Source organism: Garra rufa, chromosome 13, assembly GCF_049309525.1.
Source record: "Garra rufa chromosome 13, GarRuf1.0, whole genome shotgun sequence".
In the NCBI taxonomy this organism is placed as follows: domain Eukaryota; kingdom Metazoa; phylum Chordata; class Actinopteri; order Cypriniformes; family Cyprinidae; genus Garra; species Garra rufa.
In genome coordinates this window covers 12,464,956-12,489,540 of record NC_133373.1, presented here as the reverse complement: position 1 = coordinate 12,489,540, position 24,585 = coordinate 12,464,956, and the positions used below count along the sequence as shown (strand labels likewise).

Sequence of the window (24,585 nt, the reverse complement as noted above, 5' to 3'; positions counted from 1 at the left end):
TTTTCTTGTCTGAATCAGGATCATGCATAGATCAAGCACCTGTCCAAAACAGTTCTAAACAAATATGTTGGTTAATTTTTATGTGCAAGGATGGACTTTTTCATTGCAGGAAGCTTTAGTATGGATTCTTGATTCACATTTTGGCCAGAAACGAAAGTTTAGAATCATGTTTTGTATTATTGTGATGTTTTTGTCAGCTATTTTGACTTTCATTCTGACGGCACCTATTCACTGCCGAGGATTCATTTGGGAGCAAGTAATATAATGCTAAATTTCTCCAGATCTGTTCTAAATAAGAAACAAACTCTACATCATAGATATACAATCTATATGAATTTCATCTATTTGTCTCTCTAGAAAATGGTCAATCTGTTGCTTTTAATTATCTTAACATTCTTAGATTTCAATTTCCAGGAATTTTACAAAAACCTTGTTTTTCTGTATTTAATTATTAGAATCAGAAAGTCACAGTAACAGGCAGCGCCTGCAGAGAAAGCATATCCTCAGAGAGAAAATTGATTAATTTCCCTTCCATAACGCTTCTGCTAATTACTAAACTAGAGGACCAGCATCGTGCGGCCCGTCTTCTCTCTCCTGCTTGACTCTGCAGAGATTGGCATAATTAATGCAGAGCTTTTAGATTGTTCTCATCTCAATCTCTGTACCCCTTAATTATTTAAAACAACCTAATCACATTCTGTATCCCAGTATGGATGTACTATAGCTCTTGTTTGCCAAAGTGAATAAATTATTACTAAACATTGTTGCAGATTCTTACATTAAGTATGTTTAAAATCCATCAAGAAAATGTTTTTCTCTATTTTGAAGCCTTCATTCTTCACTGACCTCTGCAAAGCAGCATGAAGAGGGTGATGAAAATGCTTCCTTGATGTAAAGGAGCAACTAATGAAAGTCTGCAGTCAGCAGAAAGCAGTCAGTCTGCAGCCCCTCACTGCACTCTCCTTAAATCAGTCAGTGCATGCACATCAATGCACATTCAGCAATCACAGACTAGCTCACGTCGACCGAAGGCCCCATGCAGATCACTTGATGGTGTCACTGAGGCTAAGCTTCTTCATGACAGGCCTCATATACTGCAAGACACATTATACAGGTTAGTAAAAGAACTTGATTCAAGAAGTCGTTTCATCTGTGAGCTTCCACACGTAAGGACACTAGGTGTCAGGTTTGACCCTTTTGTACAACATTGGCCAGAGAGGTAACACAAGGCCATGGCAGGTTAAAAACAGGTCTTGGGAACATCTTAACTAATACAGTTTAATTACTGCAAACTAATACTTGCTTCATTCATTAAATAAGAACGGATGGGATATATATATGTGTGTGTGTGTGTGTGTGTGTATGTAAACTGATTTTTTAATTAGTAATATGTATTGCTGAGAACTTAATCTGGACAACTTCAAAGGCGATTTTCTCAATATTTCGATTTTTCTCCACCCTCAGATTGCAGATTTTCAAATAGTTGTATCTCGGCCAAATATTGCTCTATTCTAACAAACCATACATTAAAACTGACCCTTCTGACTGGTTTTGTAGTCCAGGGTCACATATGAGATCATTTATATACATTTATATGATAAAAATGTCGAGTGATGGCCTACAGGTGATTTGTTCATGCGCTGTACATTAGCCAATAGAAAGTGATGAATATATGTGGGTAAAACCTGAAGCACTTCCTCTTTTCTGTATAAACTTGTGCAGTTTGCTACAATACGAGTAAATGTAGCCAGATGCCAATATAATATAATTCAACAACTGTAAAAAGTTTTACTTTGAGCACCTTGATGGGATTTCTATTATACACCGTTGCCTGGTGCATTGCAGGTCCAGGGCGGCCAATAATGCCCCCCTTAACATTGTGTATAATATTGCAGGTCCGCGTCAACCAATGAGAAGCTGCGTAACAAACCGAAGCCGCGAATTCTCAAGCGGAGGGAAATCCACGGGTATCCTTCCGCAAGGAGAAACTAGTCCCACACATCACTGAGTTCATGAAGTGCCCGTTCTTCATTAAAACAGTAAGAGTAGTGTTTACTTAATAAGTATCTAATAATGGCGTTGACTAACATGCAGGTTAATTAAAGATGCTCCAAACGACAGAATCACATTGTAATACACACAAACATAAGCATAAATTAGTAGTGTTTTTGTATGGTATTCCACAGCCCTCCCCTGGATAAATAAATAATTTCTGACAATAATATATATATATATATATATATATATATATATATATACACTTATTTTTAAGATTGTTATATTTAAAAAAAAAAAAAATTTAGTAGGGAAATGACTGCATCTCTTTTGGATGACAAATTAATGTGTATAATTAGACTACATTAATTATTAGGTGCCTCAGGCTGGACAATGCAGAGTTAATTAATCTTTGCCACTAAGTCACAAAATGAGCAATCAGTCAATCATTAATCCATCATCTTAATGCTGAAATATTTCAGAAATACACAATTTACTGCATCGGTGTGCTAGTAGTGGACGCTTCGGTTTGCCTGCGCTCTAACGGCGCCTGTGATTGGCTGAGAGCGAAAGGCAGGGCCGCTCCGCGCGTACTGAGTCAGGAAGTGAGTGGCGGATGAATACATGTGCACTTCTCGCAGAGTCCACAGCCAGAACCGCACCAGTGTACGCGCATCCCGGAGAGACCTGCGTTTAGTCTAGTCTGGAGGTTATCAGGCTTTATTTTCTACAAACATGGTATGTAATCATTTATTTCATGTGCTTTGATGCATTACACGGTAACTCAAACAGTCCGTTCTGTTTAAATTAGCCTTGTTTATTTAGAAAATGCTTTTGATATACGTTAAGCGTTACAGTTTGTAGATGTAACGTTAACTTCTCGAGATAATTTACTACAACGATAACGTTACTCATATTTTAACGATTACGCTTCATTTAGTTACCTGCTGTTTAAAGGTGTAACGTTAGTTCAGTGATGCAACAGTAAGGAAGCCTGAATCTACAACTGCGCAATTCTTACATCCTTTATCTTACATACGGGTTACACACATCAAATGGTGTGGAATACATCTCTAATGTTATTATTTTTGCGTAATATCTTACAACAGGATAATTTAGATCTACATGACAGCACATTGAAATTTGTACTAGTGATATTTTAATTAGACAGACGCTGTCAATGTTTGGGTCAGTAGGTTGCCATGATAAGAAGGTGTATGCTAATATTTGTGAAATATGATGGATGAGGCATGATAAAGATGCTTGTAGATGTGTCTGAGTTGAGGATGTGGAGGATGTGGCTCCGCCAGCGTCTGTTGCATCATCTACATCCTTTTAAACCCTCTCTAAAGACTGAATTTACACCAGCAGGGCCAGAGTTTCCCATCTAAAACCACTTTACACACATTTATAGGCCTCACTAATGACAAGCAGTTGTATTTTAACCAAACCACAACGTTGCGCCGTGGACTAAAAGGGTGTGGGTTTATGATAATGGGTGGCCAGTTTCCTGTATTTTGTCTGTAGTCACTGTAGCTTATGCAAATAGAAGGTGTGTCATTGTGAAATGTCTATCATCTGGCTCTTTTTGTGTTTGTTGAATCTGAGAGGTGGTGTTCGGCATTTCATGTATCTGATGTAATTGTGGTGCAGCCTAGAAAACCAAAACCTGTTGGAGGTTTTTTAGCATATATGTTGGAATTGGAAACCTCTAAATAAATATCTTTACATTTCCAGTTGTTTCTATTTAAGCAGCAAAGAGATTTTTGCTTTACTGAAAAAAGACTAGTAATATCATGTGTCTTGTCTACACTCAATTCTACAACTCTGTTGGTCTTCTAAGCTGTGAAAGATCGACTCTGAGCAATACAATTTTCCTCTGGCCTTTTGTGCGTATCTATGGCTTAATATTTCTGGACTGGCCAGTAGATATGAGTTTGTTTTATTGCCTGTGGGTTGATCTTTATATTGGGTTTGTGTGTGTTTTAATAGTGAGGAACAGCATCTGGTAGGAGACAGCTGTCCTGGGTGAAGTTATGATGTAATGTTCCCTGAAACTCGTGCTTTATGTGTTGGGACTCTTGAGGATTATGCTGTGTATACTGACCTACATTCATTTGCCTGAACATTTTTAATAAGCGGTAGGACAGCACTTCGGACAAACATCTCGGCACAGATGGGTGAAAGTATAGTCACTGGACAGTAAGTGCAGCTGACGGGATTCGACATGCGGTTTCTGTAGCCTGTGGAGTTGTAGAGAGATTTTTTTAGAATTCAGGTGTGTATAAAATAGAGGAGGAACTGTTTTAAATTTCAGTCAGTTTGGTTTACTTCTTGGTTTTGTGGTCATATTTTCAGTAAGTGCACATTGAGGTGCAGTAATTAGGAAATTTGAGGCTGAAGCAGTTCAATTTTATTTGAGAAAAATCAGATTTTCAATATTTATTTACAAAAAGCCAACTTCACTGCATTCTTTTGAGAAAATTACAGAAAATTGGCAAATCAAAAATTATGACAAATTCCATGTGAAATTGTGTGCACGTAATACGTAGTACATAATTTAATATTGAAATTAAGAGTTTATAAAGTTATAAATGTATGTATATGTAATATAGGCTATTTATATGTGTGGAAATTACAAAGTGAAAATTACAAAAAAGTACCCTGGAAATCCAGAGGTCTCGCGAGAGCACAATTTGAATTAATCTTTATATCTTAATCTTAATAGATTAGGGTCTGGATTTTTTCCAGGCTAACAAAAAAAGTGTAATTGTCTCTAAATTGTATAAATTGAAATTTAATATGGAAATAAACATTGTGTACAATTGAAAATATGTATGAAAATTACAGACAACAATTTTGACATGAACTGACCATTCTGAAAGGTGTATGAAAAATGAAATGTAATTTTCTCTAAATTGTTTGGGTATATCTTATTTAAATTTAATAATGAAATAAACATTGTATAAAAATGAAAATATATAATATTAATATTAAATATATATATAATATTTCAAAATTGTTTCTGTAATTTTCATGTATGCATGTATGTGAAAATTACAGAAACAATTTTGACATTAACTGAAATGAATAAAAAAGGAAATGTAATTGTCACTAAATTGAATGGGTATAAAACTATATATGTAAAAGAAATGAAATAGTCACTAAATTATTATACATTATAATAAATTAATATAATAAATTGATAAATAAAATGATATTAATAAAATAAATTTAAAAATAAAATTTAATTGTGTGAGTATCATATTTAAATTAATATTGAAATAAACATTAATTACATATTTATATTTATAAATAAAATTAGAAATGTATAGGTGAAAACTAAATAGGTGTCACTAAATTGTGTAGGTATAAATAATTTGTTTTATATTGAAATACATTGTATTAAAAAAATTATATATATGAACATTACAGTAAACAATTTTGACATTAACTGAAAATTATGAAAATGTAAATGTAATAGTCACTAAATTTTTCAGTTATATAATATATTAGTTTATTAATGAAATAAACATTTTATAAAACTATAAATATATAGGTATAGGTATGAAAATGACTAAAATTAATGAAAAACGTATTAAAAAAATGCAATTGTCACTTAATTGTGTAGGTATATAATATTTAAATGTGATATTGAAATAAATGTTGTATAAAATTACAAATATATATGTATGGGTATGAAAATTACAGATGACTATTTTGATTAACTGAAAATTATGACAAATGTATGAACATAAAATAAGAATTGTGGTTTGTGGTTTGGCCAAATATTTGCAGAATATTGGCCTGGTTGATATATCAGTATCTGACAAACAGTTCAGTAGTCTTATTCAAAGACAACTGTTCTGGCAAGTACTAGAAAGTACGATCAATTCCACTCTTAACTGCCTATTAACTGTATCTCAGATTTTACGATGAACAGGTTTAGGAAAAGCAGCATGTTGTTGAATGTTTCGGGAATTGTCGGGTCTCAGAGCACCTGCTTAAATGTGCTCGCTTGTGATGTCTTTATCGACCTACAACCACTACTTTCCATTTATTGCCCATTATAAAACCGAAACGTTTCATACAGCGGGACAGACAGTATTCCGTGCCTTGCGCTGGATGGCAGGGAGTCCCAGAGCAGCTGCGCCTGTTCCTCTGCTGCAGCGCCCCATCCCCCAGGATGAGCTTTGGGATAGGGGTGATGGGGGTTGCCTGGGTACTGGGCACATGGGCATGAGGAATGAAATGAGCCATACAGCTGGCAGCAGGAAGACCCACTTATCTAACAAACCAGCACTCTTTTTTTCATTACATCTGCCAGTGACTCTTGGATCCTATTGGATCCAGTGTGTGTGCATTAGAAAGACTCTTAAGTTAGTTATCTCAGCTGCATGTTATGTCATCATGTGAGTTTGGCTGCGTAATGCATAAAGGAAGTCGAATAATTAGTGTGATTGAAGGGATGGCTGTGTGTTCCTCTGTCGTTGGCCCATTAGCTCCACTCCTCCCCTTCATAATGTGGGTTATTTGTTTTCCTAGCAGCTCTCATCCACTTTAGCAAGCTCTTGAGACTCATACAATAAGCTTTTCTCTCCTCGCTGTTAACCAAAGGCCAGGGTTGTTGGTCAATGTCCCGTAATGTGATGCCACTGTATGAACCAAAGTGTTTTTGTTTGGATGTCACATGAAATCCAAACACAATATAATATAGGTTAAAAATAAAGGTTCTTTATTGGCATCGATGGTTCTGTTAAGAAACTTTAACATTCATAGAACGTTTCAAAAGCACAAAAAGTTCTTTAGACTTTTTTTAATTTTATTATTCTTACTAAGAAAAAAGGTTCTTTTAGTAACTATTTACTGGAAGGTTCTTTGAGGAAACAAAAATTTTTCTTCTATGGCAAAAACTTCTACTTTATAGTGGAAAAGGTTCTTAAGATTTTTTTACATGTTTTTTACACTAAGAAAAACATTTATTTTAGAGGATTAGTTCACGTTCAGAAAAGAAAAAACTTGATTTTACTCGCCCCCTTTTCATCCAAGATGATCATGTCTTTCTTTCTTCAGTCGAAAAGAAATTAAGGTTTTCTAGGATTTTTCTCCATATAGTGGACTTTAATGGAGTTGAAGGTCCAAATTGCAGTTCCAATCCAGCTTCAATGAGCTCTACCTGATCTCAGCCGAGGGAATAAGGCTCTTATCTAGTGAAATGATCAAATATTTAATTTACTGCCATTGTGTCAATAACATTTAATCCTGTAACAAAAAAGTAACTGTACTCTGATTACAAGCATATTAATTGTAATATACTCTAATTACACTTTCTAAATTTTTGTAATCTGATTACATAATCCAGATTACATGTAATCAGTTACTACCCAGCACTGGTTGCAACGAGCCTGCAGACCATCATAACGTGTCAGCCTAAAAATCTCCTAAAATATCATATAATTTGACCCATTTATAACAAGTCAAGGTTAATTTAGGTTGAAAAATGTCATGTGGTGCGATTTATGCGGATTAGTTCACTTCCAGTATAAAAATTTACAGTTAATGTACTTAACCACAACCACTTTCTTTCTTCAGTCGTAAAGAAATTGTTTTTTGAGGAAAACATTTCAGGATTTTACTTCATATAGTGGACTTCTATGGTGCCCCAAGTTTGAACTTCCAAAATGCAATTTAAATGCGGCTTCAAACAATCCCAAATGCAGTTGTAAATGATCCCAGCCGAGGAAGAAGGGTCTTACCTAGCGAAACAATCCCTTTTTCTTCGGCCGTGAGCGTTTACAATCGCATTAGGGATCGTTTAAAGCCGCATTTTGGTAGTTCAAACTCGAGGGCACCATAGAAGTAAAAAAAAAATTTTTCCTCAAAAAACAATTTCTTTACGACTGAAGAAAGAAAGACATAAACATCTTGGAGGACAATGGGGTGAGTACATTATCTGTACATTTTGTTCTGGAAGTGAACTTCTCCTTTAAGTTTTTTGAGGAAAACATTTCCATTTCATTTTCTCCATATAGTGAAACATTTTCTTATTTCTTTCTATACACCATTCCAGACGATAAATAAGGGTCTTATCTAGCAATTTTCTTAGTCATTTTCTAAAAAAAAAAAAAAAGAAAAATTATATACTTTTTGGACCTACAACCTGTTGGCCACCATTGAAGTCCACTAAGTGGAGAAAATCGTGGAATTTTTTCCTTAAAAATCTTAGTTTCTTTTCGATGTAAGAAAGAAAGACAGAAAAATCTTGGATGACATGGGGGGTGAGTAAATTATCAGTAAATTTTTATTCTGGAAGTGAACTAATCCTTTAAGTACTGTTCTTTGGGGAACCAAAAATGTTTCAGTGACTGGTTTCTAAAAAGAACCATTTTTTTCTTAGTTTGAAGCTTCCTTTTTTCACTTTAAAGAATCTTTTGTCCAATGGAAATGTCACATTATCAGTTTAGGATTTTTTTTTATATATATAATGGCAAATGATCAGACTTTTCTTGGTGTATAGAGATGCATTACATTTCTTAGTAACCATTTCTTTTCTCTTTGATTTCTAGGCTGACCAGTTAACAGAGGAGCAGATTGCAGGTGAGAGTTCATACACAAAATCAGATCACTTGGATTTGTGTATTTTGAAGCACATACTAAATACGTCTCTCGCCCGTTTCTTATTCCAGAGTTCAAGGAGGCTTTCTCCTTATTCGACAAGGATGGTGACGGCACCATCACGACCAAAGAGCTGGGCACAGTCATGCGGTCGCTGGGTCAGAACCCCACGGAGGCAGAGCTGCAGGACATGATCAATGAGGTGGACGCTGATGGTGAGTGGCTTTGAAAGTAACAATGAATCACAGCTGAATGAAATTGATCGCTAGTTTCTTTTGAAAATTTGAACAACTTCAAGTACACACTGATGCAAACAATGGGTTGAACTACTGTTGTTGTTGGGTTAGACACAGACACAGACAAACAAAGAATATTTGTTCAGGAAATCAGCCTATGAATGGCTTACTCATAATTGGGTCAGTGACACAATGCTCAGTTTTAACACAGAACTACTGATTTTAAAGATACACTAAATGCAATTTATAAAGCAGCAACAAGGAAAAAAAATGGCAGAGGGATGCAACTTTCTTACTGAAAGCTGAATAAATAAGCTGCCAATTGATGTATGGCTTGTTATGGTAGGACAATATTTGGCTGAGATACAACTAGTTGAAAATCTGGAATCTGATGGTGCAGAAATTCAAAATATTGAGAAAATCATCTTTAAAACTGGTCAAATAAAGTTCTTAGCAATGCATATTACTAATCCAAAGTTAAGTTTTTCCAGGTTTGAAAATTTTTTGTCCAGACTTCCAGAATTAATCAATTATGAATAATTTACTGCCATTGTGTGAATAACATGTAATCAGTTACTACCCAGCACTGGGTGCAATGAGCCTGCAGAAACATAAAGGAATAACGTAAAGAAAGGGTATCTGTAGTGTGTCAAAGTTTATAAATCTCCTAAAATATCAGATAATCTGACCTATTTATAGCAAGTCAAGGTTAGTTTAGGTTGAAAAATGTCATGTGGTGCGACTCCACAACCTATTTATGGAATAATTTATGGTATGTGAGAGAATTTTTACATTGAAACAAAACTTTTTTTCTTTTTTTTTAATAATAGATCAATTTAAAAATAAAAGCATAATTTGTAGTTACTTGATGGGTAAACCACATGACAATTTAAATGTAGATTAGAGTCATTACACTAAAAGTCATGACATGTTAACGCTTTTTAAAACAATTTTCCATTTCCTTATGCACATTTTTATTGTCTCTGCATATTAAACTGGCTTAGCAAGTTTTATGAAAAATGACACCCTACACCTGTAAAGACGCTGCTGAAAAGACAAGTTTTCAGTTTTTTCACACGCCTGTCATTGGACTAAGTACAGCCTGTCTGTGACACCATTTAATCTCATCCACTCATCGTGTTGCGACGATCCACTTGCTCAGCACTCTCTCAGTGAAGAGTAACACCAGAAAACTCTCCAATCAGCCTTCTGTCATGGACGTCTCAGACAGACAGCCGCGCCACAAGCCGAGATGGTGTGGGAGGATCGGGAGGCCGCACGACTCCTGAAGCCCATCAGATTGTGAGCCGTTCTTTCGGTCGTCTTCGATCAGCGAATCGATAGGCCTGTGGGATGCAGCCTGCCTCCCTCCTGCCGTGACATGATCTAGGTCAGACGGCAATAATGCGAGTAGTGGAAAATGAAAGTAATTGCATAATCCACTCTTTGCGTTCGTCATTTGGTTCCCACACACTTATCGAACGCAGTTGCCGGGAAACCGGGGAAGAACTTATTTCGAGAATCGACACTGGAAGTGACCTGGAAATGGCTGATTTGAGCACATTTGCGCATTCCTGAGTGGTCCTTCTAGTAATGAATTGTGTTTCCCTTAGGTACCTGTGAATATGACTCAACATCCTGTAGCGATCAAAGGTCTTACATTTTTATCTGCCATGCTAAGAATGCGGCTCGTTGTTCATTCAGGAGTTTCACTCTCAGGTTGTCTTGCTGTATTACACCACACACCATTAAATCACCATCTGCTCCAACCCACAAGACCATAGCTTTCAAACCAGACTCGAAGCTCAGGGTCCATTTTAGTCTGGCTAATCCTAGACTAGTGACTCCACACATCTAGTCGGTAATCCAGCCTGGTCTTTATTACCGCGCACTTGACCTATTTCAGACCTCGGCGAACGTTAAACGTGGTTTAGCTCTTTTATGGTCAGCTGCGGCTAGTCTGTGCCAGCTGTAGGGATCTAGCCGTGTCTCTTATATCACAGTCACCCTCTCGGCTTTTATTATTCACCGCGGTCCCTCGAGTACTATCATCCCTGCTAATCCAGAGTGAGTCACATGGTTTTTGATCTCTCTTAACGAATCCCCACCTCTCTGTACACTCATCCCTTTGAAGGCTCATTGGTAAACTGTGAGTGACCACAGCGTGTCCCGGAAACGACTGCGGTTTACGTTAGGAGAGCTTCCCTGGCCAATGACCCTGTGAAGGGGTGGAGGTGTCATCACATCAACAACTTTAGTAGGTTTTGGGCCCGATTTACAAATGCAAGGGGAGAAATGGAGATTAAAAAGTGCCTTATTGCATACGCATTTGTAGGAGTTCCCAATTCAGACACAAAGTTTATGGGAGGAGAGTATTTAAATGCGGTGTTGCCAAATCTGCAGGTTTTCCACAGAATTGGGCTCCTTTTGTACTGTTGCCATGGGTTGAAAGGAAATACTCTGTCACCCTGGAATGCAATTTTGACCGAGGTGTAACCCCGCGATAGGTCAATTTTGGCCCACCGTAACACGATTTTGGAATGATTTTGATAGACATTTATCCCTGGAACGTGATTAGACTAGTTTTGAGTACCATTTGGGATGGTTTTGTTGCACAGACCTTGTTTAAATGAATCATGCAAGGTGACTACAGTTTTTACTAAGGTGGTGTTTACACTAGTGCGTTTTCGTTTAAAATGCATAACTTTTGCTACGGATACCATTTTCAACCCTCGACTTTCGAAACCACTACAGACCCCGTTTTAGTTCGAATACTTTGTGTTTCAGTGTAAACGGACCAAAACGGGACTTGGCGTTGTGTATCGTTGACGAGTGTCTAAACAATAACATCATGCTCATAATGAATGGTCATGTGACATTTGTTTTCGGTTGTGTAGTGTGGACAGAGATTGTTTCTGAAATGCAGTGAAAACCCTGGTGTAGATGCAAATTGTTTTCATTTTAAAATGCATAGCTTTTGCTACGGTTGCACCTGTCATTTACACTACTCTGGTGTTTTCGATCCTTAAAAACACTGCAGACCCCATTTTAGTTCAAAAACTAATTTCAGTGTAAAAAGACTAAAACTGAGGCTTTTGAAAACGATGGCGTGGCTGCCTACATTCGTTCTGCTTATCCTTGATGACCGTGTAAACAGTAACATAATGCTCATTATGAATGGTCATGTGACATATTTTGTTTGTGTAGTGTGAATCTGAAACGCAGTGAAAATGCCATTGTAGACCATAATTGTTTTTAAAAACTTTTGCTACGGTTATGCCTGTCATTTACACTACTCTGGCGTTTTTGACCCGTGAAAACGGAGACTTTGGAAAATGCTTCAGACCACATTTTAGTTTGAAAACAGGGTTGTGTTTCAGTGTAAACTAACCAAAACGGAGACATTTGAAAACGATCAATGGTCATGTGACGTACGATTTCAGCACAAAAAGAAAAGTGATTGGTTGCTTTATCTGTCAGTCATTGGCCGGTTCCCAGACCTTCTGCTGTCAGTCTGAAGGTCTAGCTACATGAGACTAGTGTTTAGTAAATTGGGGAATTATTGGAAAAAATATTCAAACAAAAAATAATAAAATCAAACAAATTTCCTGACAAACGGTCACACACACTCATATATTTATTGTGGAAATTATCTGACTGCATTTGATTATTAATTTGCACATTGACAGTAGATCAATAGCAGAATTTCCACTTTCATCTGCAGTTTTATGGGATTGTTGTCTCTGGATTTTGCCCTGTTTTGTCAATCTGGCCATTAAACTTTAATATGGATGCCTTTTCTGCCTAAGAGTTGAAAATAAAATAATAATTTTATTAATTGTAATTGTAAAATAAATAAAATCTCACTTCCCATTTTTTTTTTTCTCCAGGAAATGGAACCATAGATTTCCCAGAGTTCCTGACAATGATGGCCAGGAAAATGAAGGACACAGACAGCGAGGAAGAGATTCGTGAGGCTTTTCGGGTATTTGACAAGGTATATTTGAGCTTTAACTACTTCAACTTGGCTGCTTATTTAAGAGGACATTGAATGCCCATTTTCCACGAGTTGGTATGATTCTTTAGGGTTCATAAAATGTCTGCAACATACTTTGATTAAAACTCCTCAATGGTCATGTAAAACAACACCCTTTTTACCTTGTCAAAAAAACAGCTCTGTTCACAGTGACCCATTTCGGTGCATGGCTTTTTAAATGATAATGAGCTACTGCTCACCCCGCCCCTCTCTTTCATTTTTTTATCTATTCAAAATATCAGAAACAATACTAATCCAATGCGTCCACCGTGACTCTGATGTTGAGAAAAAAAAATAAAACTATTATGTTCACTTTTACATCTGATTACAAAACACCTGCATTGCTCACGAGAAAATGGCGGACAGCGAACAACTGGTTGAGGGCGGGAATATGCTAATAAGGGACAATCCATCAGCAGTCAAGGGTGGGGCCTGAGCAGTATGACGTCACACTGCTCAGAAAATCAAAACGGCTTGATAATTGAGACTGTTTTTGGGATTAAAAAAGGAACAAGTGGATTTTTATCATTTATTACACTAAGACTGAATTTTGCATTTATTGTCCTCTTTAAAGCCAAAATTGCCTCAAACTTTAGAGTCACAGCAGTGAAGCTGAGAATTTGTGGCTCACATTCAGTTTTTCTCCTCAGGATGGTAATGGCTACATCAGTGCTGCAGAGTTGCGTCACGTCATGACAAACCTCGGCGAGAAGCTGACAGACGAAGAGGTGGATGAAATGATCAGAGAAGCTGACATAGATGGTGATGGCCAGGTGAACTATGAAGGTGAGTTGCTTACCTCTAAACGCCCACTTTATTTCATCCCATTTTTTTTAAATCAAAGGCACACATTTCTATCCATTTGGTGACAAAGAGTGCAAAAGAACCTTGTATCAGTCTCAAACTCATCATTCATCAATTTGAATCATTCTTATTGATTAATTCACTTCAATTGGTCAGTTTAGAGTCTTAGTGTGTTCACATTTGTAGTTCCGGTTCATTTGGTCCAGACCAAAAAGGAAATTAAGGATGTTCACACTTGTCATGTTTGGTTCGATTAAAACAAACTCTGGTGCAATTGCTGTTAGTGCGGTTCATTTAAGTAAGTGTGAACACTGCCATCCGAACACTGGTGTGCACCAAACAAGCAGACCGAGACCACTAAAAAGATAGGTCTCAGTCCGCTTTCAAATGAACTCTGGTGCGGTTCGAATGAAATATGAACGCAACACGGGCCAAATACTTCTAAACAAACCAAAAACAGGAACTGGACTGAACTACAAGTTTGAACACACTGATACATTTGGTCCTGGTCCGCTTAGCGTTCACACAGGCATTTTTGACAGCGATCCTACAGATACCGAACCTAAAGGCATAGTGATACATTCACAACCTGATTGGTCGGGTTGAATGACGTTCTTCTTGTTTGGTGCGCACCAGGGTTCAGGGTTCGGATGGCAGTGTTCACACTTACTCCAATGAAACGCACTAATAGAGCAATTGCACCAGAGTTAGTCTTAAAGGAGTTGTTCACTTTCAGAACAAAAATGTACATATAATGTACTCACCCCCTTGTCATCCAAGATGTTCATGTTTTCTTTCTTCAGTTATAAAGAAATGGTGTTTTTTGAGGAAAACTTTTCAGGATTTCTCTCCATATAATGGACTTCTATGATGCCCCTGAGTTTGAACTTCCAAAATTCAGTTTAAATGCAGCTTCAAAGGACTCTAAATCGTCGTATCTAGCGAAACGATTGGTTATTTTCTAAAAAATAACCGATCGTTTTGCTAGATAAGACCCTTTTGTCCTTGGCTGAGATCGTTTAGAGCCATTTGAAGCTGCATTTTGGAAGCTCAAACTTGGGGGCACCATAGAAGTCCATTATATGGAGAGAAATCCTGAAATGTTTTCCTCAAAAAACAATTTCCTTACGATTGAAGAAAGAAAGACATGAACATCTTGCATGACAAGAGGATTGAGTACATTATCTGTACATTTTTATTCTGAAAGTGAACTACTCCTTTAAGTGTGAACACACCATTAGATTCCTTTAGAATCTCATCTCTGGTACTTCATGTCCATACTTAAATGACCACAGTGTTTTTTAGTTTAAGTTATCTGTATCAAAAATGGTTTACATTTCCTAGAATGCACTGTTTTTGTACAGAGCCCCTGTGTAAGTACCCTTTTTGTTTTTCTGAAAACGGAGCCTCTTGATTAGATGCATATGAAAGCTATTCGGAAATGGGTCGCTAATTACCGTGTGAATTCTGCCTTCACCTCTTGATTAAAAAATTAATAAACCATTGAGCAATTTAACAGCTGGCTGCACAGCGTGGCATTCGGCCAAAAGCAACCGCCTAATCTCATTTTCTCTCCATCTCTCCTCTCAGAATTTGTACAGATGATGACCGCAAAGTGAAGCCGACTCCTCCCGCCGTGCCCTCTTAGAAGAGAAGAAAACAAATCAGTCAAATGTTTTACTTACCTCTTGGGAAAAAAAAAAAGTTTATTTATTCATAATGTTTCTGTTTAAAAATAATTGAATGTTAAAATAAAGTATCCTTCTGTCCACACAGAAAAAAATAATGGAAAAAGTCAAATATCTGCATGAAATGGTTAGTGATCCTGTCCCCAAAGATCAGTCTAGCATCAGTTATTTGAGAAAAATAACCTGTAACTACCTTCAAACTGAAGAAAAACGGCATTTGATGAACTCCTTAAGTTCCATCTGCTCTTGATAATGTTTGGGCTGGCCATCCTCCTTTTGTTCTCTCGTTTTTCTGTTCTTCATGCATGCAGCTTGAGCCCGGAGCTCATTCTCCAGCCAATCAGAGCGTGCTGAGTCCACTGAAGTGTTGTATTGTGGGGTTTTGTAATTTAAAGAGGAACCACAAGTAGAGAGAAAGCTTGTAAATTCAAGTTTCCAGTGGAATGGGGCTTTAATGTTTTGTGGGGGATTAAAAAAAAAAGTAAAAATCAAAAACAAGAAAAAAAAAATTCAAAAATGACAAAAAGTAGAAAATGTTTGGCATGATTTAGTTTTTTTTTTTTTTTGTTAGTTTTTTATTTTTGTTGATTTGTTTCAATGACTTTCTTTTCATGGACGGCCATCTTGCACCAGAATGGAGATGATGGAAGGATGTTGTAGATGTTTGGAGGAGTGTGGCTGAGCCTTCACTTTTCTGTCCTCTGTTTCGGTGAATTCTCCCCTGTGGGAGTTTGCACTCCACTCTTCAGTTTGCATTCATTCCAAGTTGTACATGCTACTGTTTTAATATTTTCTTCGAATAAAGTGACCATGTACTTTACGACTATCGCTCTTGCTCTGTTGTCCCTTATCAAACCATAGTGTGTCCGTTAAGTGAGGTTAAGGTGTTTTAAGGTCATCGCATCCATTCAGATGGAGCTCAGATCAGTGACACCATTAGACCACCTGTGTTCCAGCTAAGTTACAGCTTCCTGTTGAGACGAAGCCATCAAACATTTAATAACTCAATCAAACGGCTTCCCTAGAAATGTTCTCCTTTTCACAAGTGTTGTTTTACACCCCAGATCTCAGATATTTATGCATATACAGTGCCTTGCAAAAGTATTCATACCCCTTCATTTTTTTCACGTTTTATGTTGCTGCCTTATGTTAAATTACTTTTTTTCCCCACATCAATCTACACTCCCTACTCCATAATGGCAAAGCAAAAAATAGGTTTTTAACACTTGTGCAAATTTATTACAAATAAAAAACTGAAAAGATCCCATTGCATAAGTATTCATACACTTTTCTGGGACACTCAAAATTTAGCGCAGGAGCATTCATACTGATTCTAGATGTTACTACACTTCGAGTGGGGTTAAACTGTGGCAAATTCATTTGAATGAGTCTGATTTAGAAAGGCACACATCTCTCAGAAAAGGTCTAACAGCTGAATATGCATATCAGAGCAAAAACCAAGTCCTGAGGTCAAGATAACTGTCTGTAGAGATCAGTGACAGACTTGCGTTAAGGCAATGATCTAGGGAAGAGTTCAGAAAAAAATCTGCTGCATTGAAGGTTCACAGAAGCATTATCCATAATGGAAGACGATTGGAACAACTAGCTCTCTAGAAAATGTCTGCCAGCCTCCATCCAAGCTGACAGAGCTTGAGAGGTGAAAAGGTGAGGCAAAGAATGGCAGATAATTGCTGAATGCAGATGTGCAAAGCTTGTCATATCATACCCAAAAAGACTTGAGTTCTGTAAAGGTGCTTCAACTATGTACTGAGTTAAGGGTATGAATACTTATGCAATGTACTTATTTCAGTGCTGTATTTTTAATACATTTGTAAAATTTGCAAATCTGTTTTTTGCTTTGTCATTATTATGGTGTATGGAGTGTAAATTGATGTGGGCAAAAACTAATTTAAAGCAGTTTAACATAATGCTGCAACAAAACAAAATATGAAAAAAATGAAGGGGTATGAATACTTTTGCAAGGCACCGTATGGGCCACTCTACAGAATGAAAAAATGTCTTTTTCCACAAGTTTTGTATGTATGCAAATTGTATAATATCAAAGCTTTAGTAGCAGTTAAGTCTCATATTGTATTTTCAGAAAGTGTTGGAATATTTGTCCTCTCCCCAAATTTGTCACTACTGAAACACAGTAATGTATGTATTGACCTATTAAGGTTTTGCTTGCATCTTCCTTGTAAACATATATTTTTTCTATTTTATTAAAAAGTTTTCAGAGGTAAATCAATACCAATTACAAGTTTAACAATATTTCAAGCATGATTTATGAGATTTGTTGCATCCAGTTTTTCTTTGAATTAACACTGAACCAAACACTATCATAACATCTTAATAATAATAATTATTATATTATTAGATAATAATTGAGTAAACTTTATTTTTGACAAAACACCCAATGTTTTAGTCATGACTAATGTTTTGGTAGTGACCACATCACAGAATTTACTAAAAACCAAAAAAAAAAAAAATTTTGCATAACTGTACTAAAATTTAGTTTGTTTCCCCCAAATAAAGGATTATGTAAAATGGCGTTTTAGTCCTACTTTAAAAATTTTAAATTACGAGATTAAAGTGAGAACATTTCAAGAAAAAACAATTAAACTATGAAAATAAAGAAGAAGAAGAAGAATTACAAGAATTAAATCGTAGCAATTGAAATGATAATATTTTAAGAGTATAGCACATGCATGCAAATGTCCCAGATTGGGATCTTTCATTTCTCAAATGTATTTATGTATTTAATTAAAAACAACAAAACGTTCTAAAGGTTGAAGTCGACTCTAACTCGTTAACATAAATTATATTGTTGTCTTTCCTGAGTTATAGAAGTGATTATCTACAAGCTGTATTATTAATGGTATAATACAGTAAATGATCGAAAATAATATTTAACATCTTCCAGTCATTGATTTCGACTATTTTCGAAACACTTTGACTTTATTCTCATAATTCTGATTTTGTTGTTGAAATATTTCTACTTTATTCTCGTAATATTTCGACTTTATTCTCACAATTTTGATTTTATTGTTGAAATATTTCGACTTTATGATGAAACAGTTTAACTTTATTGACAAAATAGTTTGACTTTATTCTCGTAATATTTTGACTTTAATCTCGAAATATTACAACTTTAATCTAGTCACTCTCTCTCATAGTTAAACTATTATGAGATTAATTCTGATTTTGTCAAAATATTTCAATTTAATTGTCTAAATAGTTAGACTTTATTGTCGTAATATTTTGACTTTGTTCTCATAATATTACAGCATTATTCTAGTCACTCTCTCTCATAGAGTGACTAGATTACAAAGGTGTTATAATGCCACTTAAAAAATTATGATTACTAGATTAAGGTCATAATATTACGAGAAAAAGTCAAAATATTACAAGAATAATTCTGATTTTATTGTCAAAATATTTTGACTTTATTCTCGTAATATTACGACTTTAATCTAGTCACTCTATGAGATTATTAATCTAGTCACTCTATTACGACGGTAAAATAATTACAATTACAACTACTATTTCTACTTTATTGTCTAAATATTTTGACTTTATTCTCGTAATATTACGACTTTAATCTAGTCACTTATTTAATAGATTATTATATGATTACTATATTAAAGTCCTAATATTACAAGAATAAAGCCAAAATATTACGAGAATAATTCTGATTTTATTGTCAAAATATTTCTACTTAAAAGTCAAACTATTTAGACAATAAAGTCGAAATATTTCAACAATAAAGTAGAAATATTTTGACAATAAAATCTTAATTATTCTCGTAATATTACGACTTTAATCTAGTCACTCTATTACGACAGCGTTTTAATGCCACTTAAAAAAGTACGATTACTATATTAAAGTTGTAATATTACAAGAATAAAGTCAAAATATTACGAGAATAATTCAGATTTTATTGTCAAAATATTTCTACTTGTCTAAATAGTTCGACTTTATTGTCAAAATATTTTGACTTTATTCTCGTAATATTACGACTTTAATCACTCTCTCTCATAGAGTGACTAGATTATGATGCCGTTTTAAAGCCACTTAAAAAAAAGTATGATTACTAGAATAAAGTCATATTACAATAATAATTCTGATTTTATTGTCAAAATATTTTGACTTTATTCTCGTAATATTACGACTTTAATCTAGTCACTCTATTACGACAGTAAAAAAATTACAATTACAACTACTATTTCTACTTTATTGTCCAAATATTTTTCGACTTTATTGTCAAGATATTTCGACTTTATTGTCTAAATATTTTGACTTTATTCTCGTAATATTACGACTTTAATCTAGTCACTCTATTACGACAGTAAAAAAATTACAATTACAACTACTATTTCTACTTTATTGTCCAAATATTTTTCGACTTTATTGTCAAGATATTTCGACTTTATTGTCTAAATATTTTGACTTTATTCTCGTAGTATTACGACTTTAATCTAGTCACTTATTTAATAGATTACTATATGATTACTATATTAAAGTCCTAATATTACAAGAATAAAGTCAAAATATTACGAGAATAATTCTGATTTTATTGTCAAAATATTTCTACTTAAAAGTCAAACTATTTAGACAATAAAGTTGACATATTTCAACAATAAAGTAGAAATATTTTGACAATAAAATCTGAATTATTCTCGTAATATTTTGACTTTATTCTTGTAATATTACGACTTTAATCTAGTCACTCTATTACGACAGCGTTTTAATGCCACTTAAAAAAAGTACGATTACTATATTAAAGTCGTAATATTACAAGAATAAAGTCAAAATATTACGAGAATAATTATGATTTTATTGTCAAAATATTTCTACTTTGTCTAAATAGTTTGACTTTATTGTCGAAATATTTTGACTTTATTCTCGTAATATTATGACTTTAATCACTCTCTCTCATAGAGTGACTAGATTTTGATGGCGTTTTAAAGACACTTAAAAAAAAGTATGATTACTAGAATAAAGTCGTAATATTACAATAATAATTCAGATTTTATTGTCAAAATATTTTGACTTTATTCTCGTAATATTACGACTTTAATCTAGTCACTCTATTACGACAGTAAAAAAAATTACAATTACAACTATTTCTACTTTATTGTCCAAATATTTTTCGACTTTATTGTCAAGATATTTCAACTTTATTGTCTAAATATTTTTTGACTTTATTGTCAAGATATTTCAACTTTATTGTCCAAATATTTTTCGACTTTATTGTCAAGATATTTCAACTTTATTGTCTAAATATTTCGACTTTATTCTCGTAGTATTACGACTTTAATCTAGTCACTTATTTAATAGATTACTATATGATTACTATATTAAAGTCCTAATATTACAAGAATAAAGTCAAAATATTACGAGAATAATTCTGATTTTATTGTCAAAATATTTCTACTTTATTGTCTAAATAGTTTGACTTTATTGTCGAAATATTTTGACTTTATTCTCGTAATATTACGACTTTAATCTAGTCACTCTATGAGATTATTAATCTAGTCACTCTATTATGACGGTAAAACAATTACAATTACAACTACTATTTCTACTTTATTGTCCAAATATTTTTCGACTTTATTGTCAAAATATTTTGACTTTATTCTCGTAATATTAGGACTTTAATCTAGTCACTCTATTACGACAGCGTTTTAATGCCACTTAAAAAAGTATGATTACTATATTAAAGTCGTAATATTACAAGAATAAAGTCAAAATATTACGAGAATAATTCTGATTTTATTGTCAAAATATTTCTACTTTATTGTCTAAATCAGGGGTTTTCAAACCTGTCCTGGAGCCTCCCCTGCCCTGCACATTTTGTATGTCTCCCTTATTAGGCACACCCAATTCAGGTCTTGCAGTCTCTACTAATGAGCTGATGATTTGAATCAGGTTTATTAGATGAGAGAGACAAGCAAAATGTGCAGGGCAGGGGAGGCTCCAGGACAGGTTTGAAAACCCCTGGTCTAAATAGTTTGACTTTATTGTCGAAATATTTTGACTTTATTCTCGTAATATTACGACTTTAATCTAGTCACTCTATGAGATTATTAATCTAGTCACTCTATTATGACGGTAAAATAATTACAATTACAAGTACTATTTCTACTTTATTGTCCAAATATTTTTCGACTTTATTGTTAAGATATTTCGACTTTGTCAAAATATTTTGACTTTATTCTCGTAATATTAGGACTTTAATCTAGTCACTCTATTACGACAGCGTTTTAATGCCACTTAAAAAAGTATGATTACTATATTAAAGTCGTAATATCACAAGAATAAAGTCAAAATATTACGAGAATAATTCTGATTTTATTGTCAAAATATTTCTACTTTATTGTCTAAATATTTTGACTTTATTCTCGTAATATTACGACTTTATTCTCGTAATATTATGACTTTAATCACTCTCTCTCATAGAGTGACTAGATTATGATGGCGTTTTAAAGCCACTTAAAAAAAGTATGATTACAAGAATAAAGTCAAAATATTACGAGAATAATTCTGATTTTATTGTCGAAATATTTAGACAATAAAGTCATAATATTTCAAATTTATTCAAATCTTTTTTTTTTAAGTACCTTTAAAACGCTGTCGTAATTATGTGTTACCTTTTGTCGCTACCAAAACTTCACCAAATGTTTTGGTCATGACTGTTTTAGATACTTTTGAACCTAGCTCAAAGATGCTAATCAGCACATGGTGTTCGGCAGTGACGTTCTTTAAAGATTTTTCATATTTTTGAATGCATTTACCTCAAAATGATGGGGCCTATTACTCGCCATGTAGATATAAGAGTGAGTGACAAAAATGGACTAAAACATACACTGTTTCGGTAGTGACTTGAAAATGCGGGACACATTTTTTTACATAAAGAAATTAGTATTAAGAGACCAATTAAGAATTGACCTGAATAATGCAAAACTCCTAATCTTGCCGCCCACCCAAGAAACAGGAGAGATTCTCACTCGCCAGACCCACACATTTTGACATCTGAGCTGCCCCTGGGGTTAAATTAGGTGCATCAATATTTCACGTGAAAATGAGGCAGCACTGGTGGTGTAGCAGTAAGAGGAGAGCAGGATTTACCACCCTCCCCCTCCAGCGCCTAACAACACTGAGACCAAAACACTATCCCATTACACAAAACAATGCACAAACCGGCTCCGGCATGTTCAGACACAAAACTTCTTTTACTTTTGTATAACAGCATTGTATTTCAAAATCTAGAACCTTAGAACATCTCAAACTAGTTTTCCTGTGATATTTAGTTCGTTATGAAAGAGATGACAAACACAAGATGACTTGAACAACACAATTTGGAAAGAATCATTCTATAATAATTGAAAAATAGCATTTTTTTTTTAGTTCATAATTTTTTTTTAGCAACCAGAGTTTAAAAAAAATCTCTTGAATTTTTGACCCGTTCAAATGACTATAAAATAATAAATATTAAAGTAGATTTGTGTTCATATATTTATGAGTCAGTGACATGATGCCTAAATTATCTGTCTGATTGCATTTTTTTCCCGTTAAAAATTGGTTTAAATGCCTAAAAAGACGCCATTTATATGAAGTATGACCAATAATACCAATAACTGTATTCAATTAAAAATAAAATATTAATTTCTGTGGCTGAACTATGAATCACTGCTACAGTATGCTTAAGTGAATGGCATTTTAAAAACATTTTAATCAGTTTTATGCAATTTACAGGAAAAATGAGCGCTAACTACATTTAAAAAGGCAACTCTAAAATTGTAGAATGAAAAAGTGAGATCATTATTTACAAAAACTTAAAAGAAATGCAAATACTTTGTTTCTGAACTCCTTAATTAATGAGAACATCTAAAAAAATGTTAAGGAAATATATATATATATATATATATATATATATATATATATATATATATATATATATATATATTTTTTTTTTTTATAAATCATGGTCGCACCACATGATCTTTTTTAAAGCTAAGCCTGATTTCATCTAGAACCCTAAAATCACTTAATTTGACAAATTTATGTGTACACAACATTGTTAAAGGAGAAGTTCACTTCCAGCACAAAATTTTACAGATAATGTACTCACCCCATTGTCATCCAAGATGTTCATGTCTTTCTTTCTTCAGCCGTAAAGAAATTATGTTTTTTGACGAAAACATTTCAGGATTTTTCTCCATATAGTGGACTTCTACGGTGCCCCGATTTTGAACTTTCAAAATGCAGTTTAAATGCAGTTTTAAATGATCCCAAATGCGGTTGAAAACGATCCTAGCTGAGGAAGAAGAGTCTTATCTACCGAAACAATCGATTTTTTTAAAATTACAATTTATGTACTTTTTAACCTCAAACGCTCGTCTTGTCTTGCTCTGCCTGAACTCTGTTTTTTTCCAGTTCAAGACAGTTATGGTATGTCTTCTGCAGGGGATGTAGAATGATTTTGAAATAAGAAATAAGGGAGAAAATAAGATGGGAGTTTTTTGACAAACCCTAACTGTCTTGAACCAAAAAAAAAAAAAAAGAGTTCAGGCAGAGCAAGACAAGAAGTGTTTGAGGTTAAAAAGTATATAAATTGTAATAAAAAATAAAAAATAAATAAATAACCAATCGTTTTGCTAAACAAGACCCTTCTTCCTAGGCTGGTATTGTTTACAATCACATTTGGGATCGTTTGAAGCCGCATTTAAACTGCATTTTAAATGTTCAAACTCAGGGCACCATAGAAGTTCACTATATGGAGAAAAATCCTAAAATGTTTTCTTCAAAAGAACTTTTTTTTTTTTTATAAAACGCGTTACAAAGACTGTAAACTATGTAGTACTGATTTGTGAAAGGCATATTACCTGGTTGCAATATTTTTTTAATCATTCAAATTTGGCTGGGGGATTAATAACACTTTTTTTGTGGTGTGACAAACTCAGAAAACATCTAATATTGTTTTACACAGACTTTAATATTAATAAATACATTTTTAAATGAGTAATGTAAAAATAATTGGCTGTTTTTAGTTTGTTCGTGTTTGCATTGAGATCATACACATCAGCGGTTTTAAAACGGTTGGTCATAGAGAGGAAATAAGTGGTTCGTTGCAAAGTATGAGGATGTCATGTAAGAAATGTGAAAAATCCAAGTTTGTTGGTAGGCAGAACTACATTTTTGTCACATC

General features: G+C 34.2%; 1 protein-coding gene across 1 annotated transcript; it reads left to right on the top strand.

Annotated features, from left to right (window-relative positions):
• The first annotated feature begins 2,600 nt into the window (after positions 1–2,600).
• calm1b (calmodulin 1b) lies at positions 2,601–16,194 on the top strand. Its single transcript, XM_073853085.1, has 6 exons — positions 2,601–2,733; positions 8,562–8,592; positions 8,682–8,825; positions 12,737–12,843; positions 13,533–13,668; positions 15,277–16,194. The coding sequence occupies exons 1-6, from the start codon at positions 2,731–2,733 to the stop codon at positions 15,303–15,305; spliced, it is 450 nt and encodes a 149-aa protein (XP_073709186.1). The 5' UTR covers positions 2,601–2,730; the 3' UTR covers positions 15,306–16,194.
• The last annotated feature ends 8,391 nt before the right edge of the window (positions 16,195–24,585 follow it).

What these genes read in the sequence shown, in the direction of transcription:
- calm1b (XM_073853085.1), top strand. An exon ending in CAATGAGGTGGACGCTGATG is followed by an intron (nt 8,826 to 12,736) that starts GTGAGTGGCTTT and finishes TTTTTTCTCCAG; the next exon opens with GAAATGGAACCATAGATTTC. An exon ending in CTTTTCGGGTATTTGACAAG is followed by an intron (nt 12,844 to 13,532) that starts GTATATTTGAGC and finishes TTTTCTCCTCAG; the next exon opens with GATGGTAATGGCTACATCAG.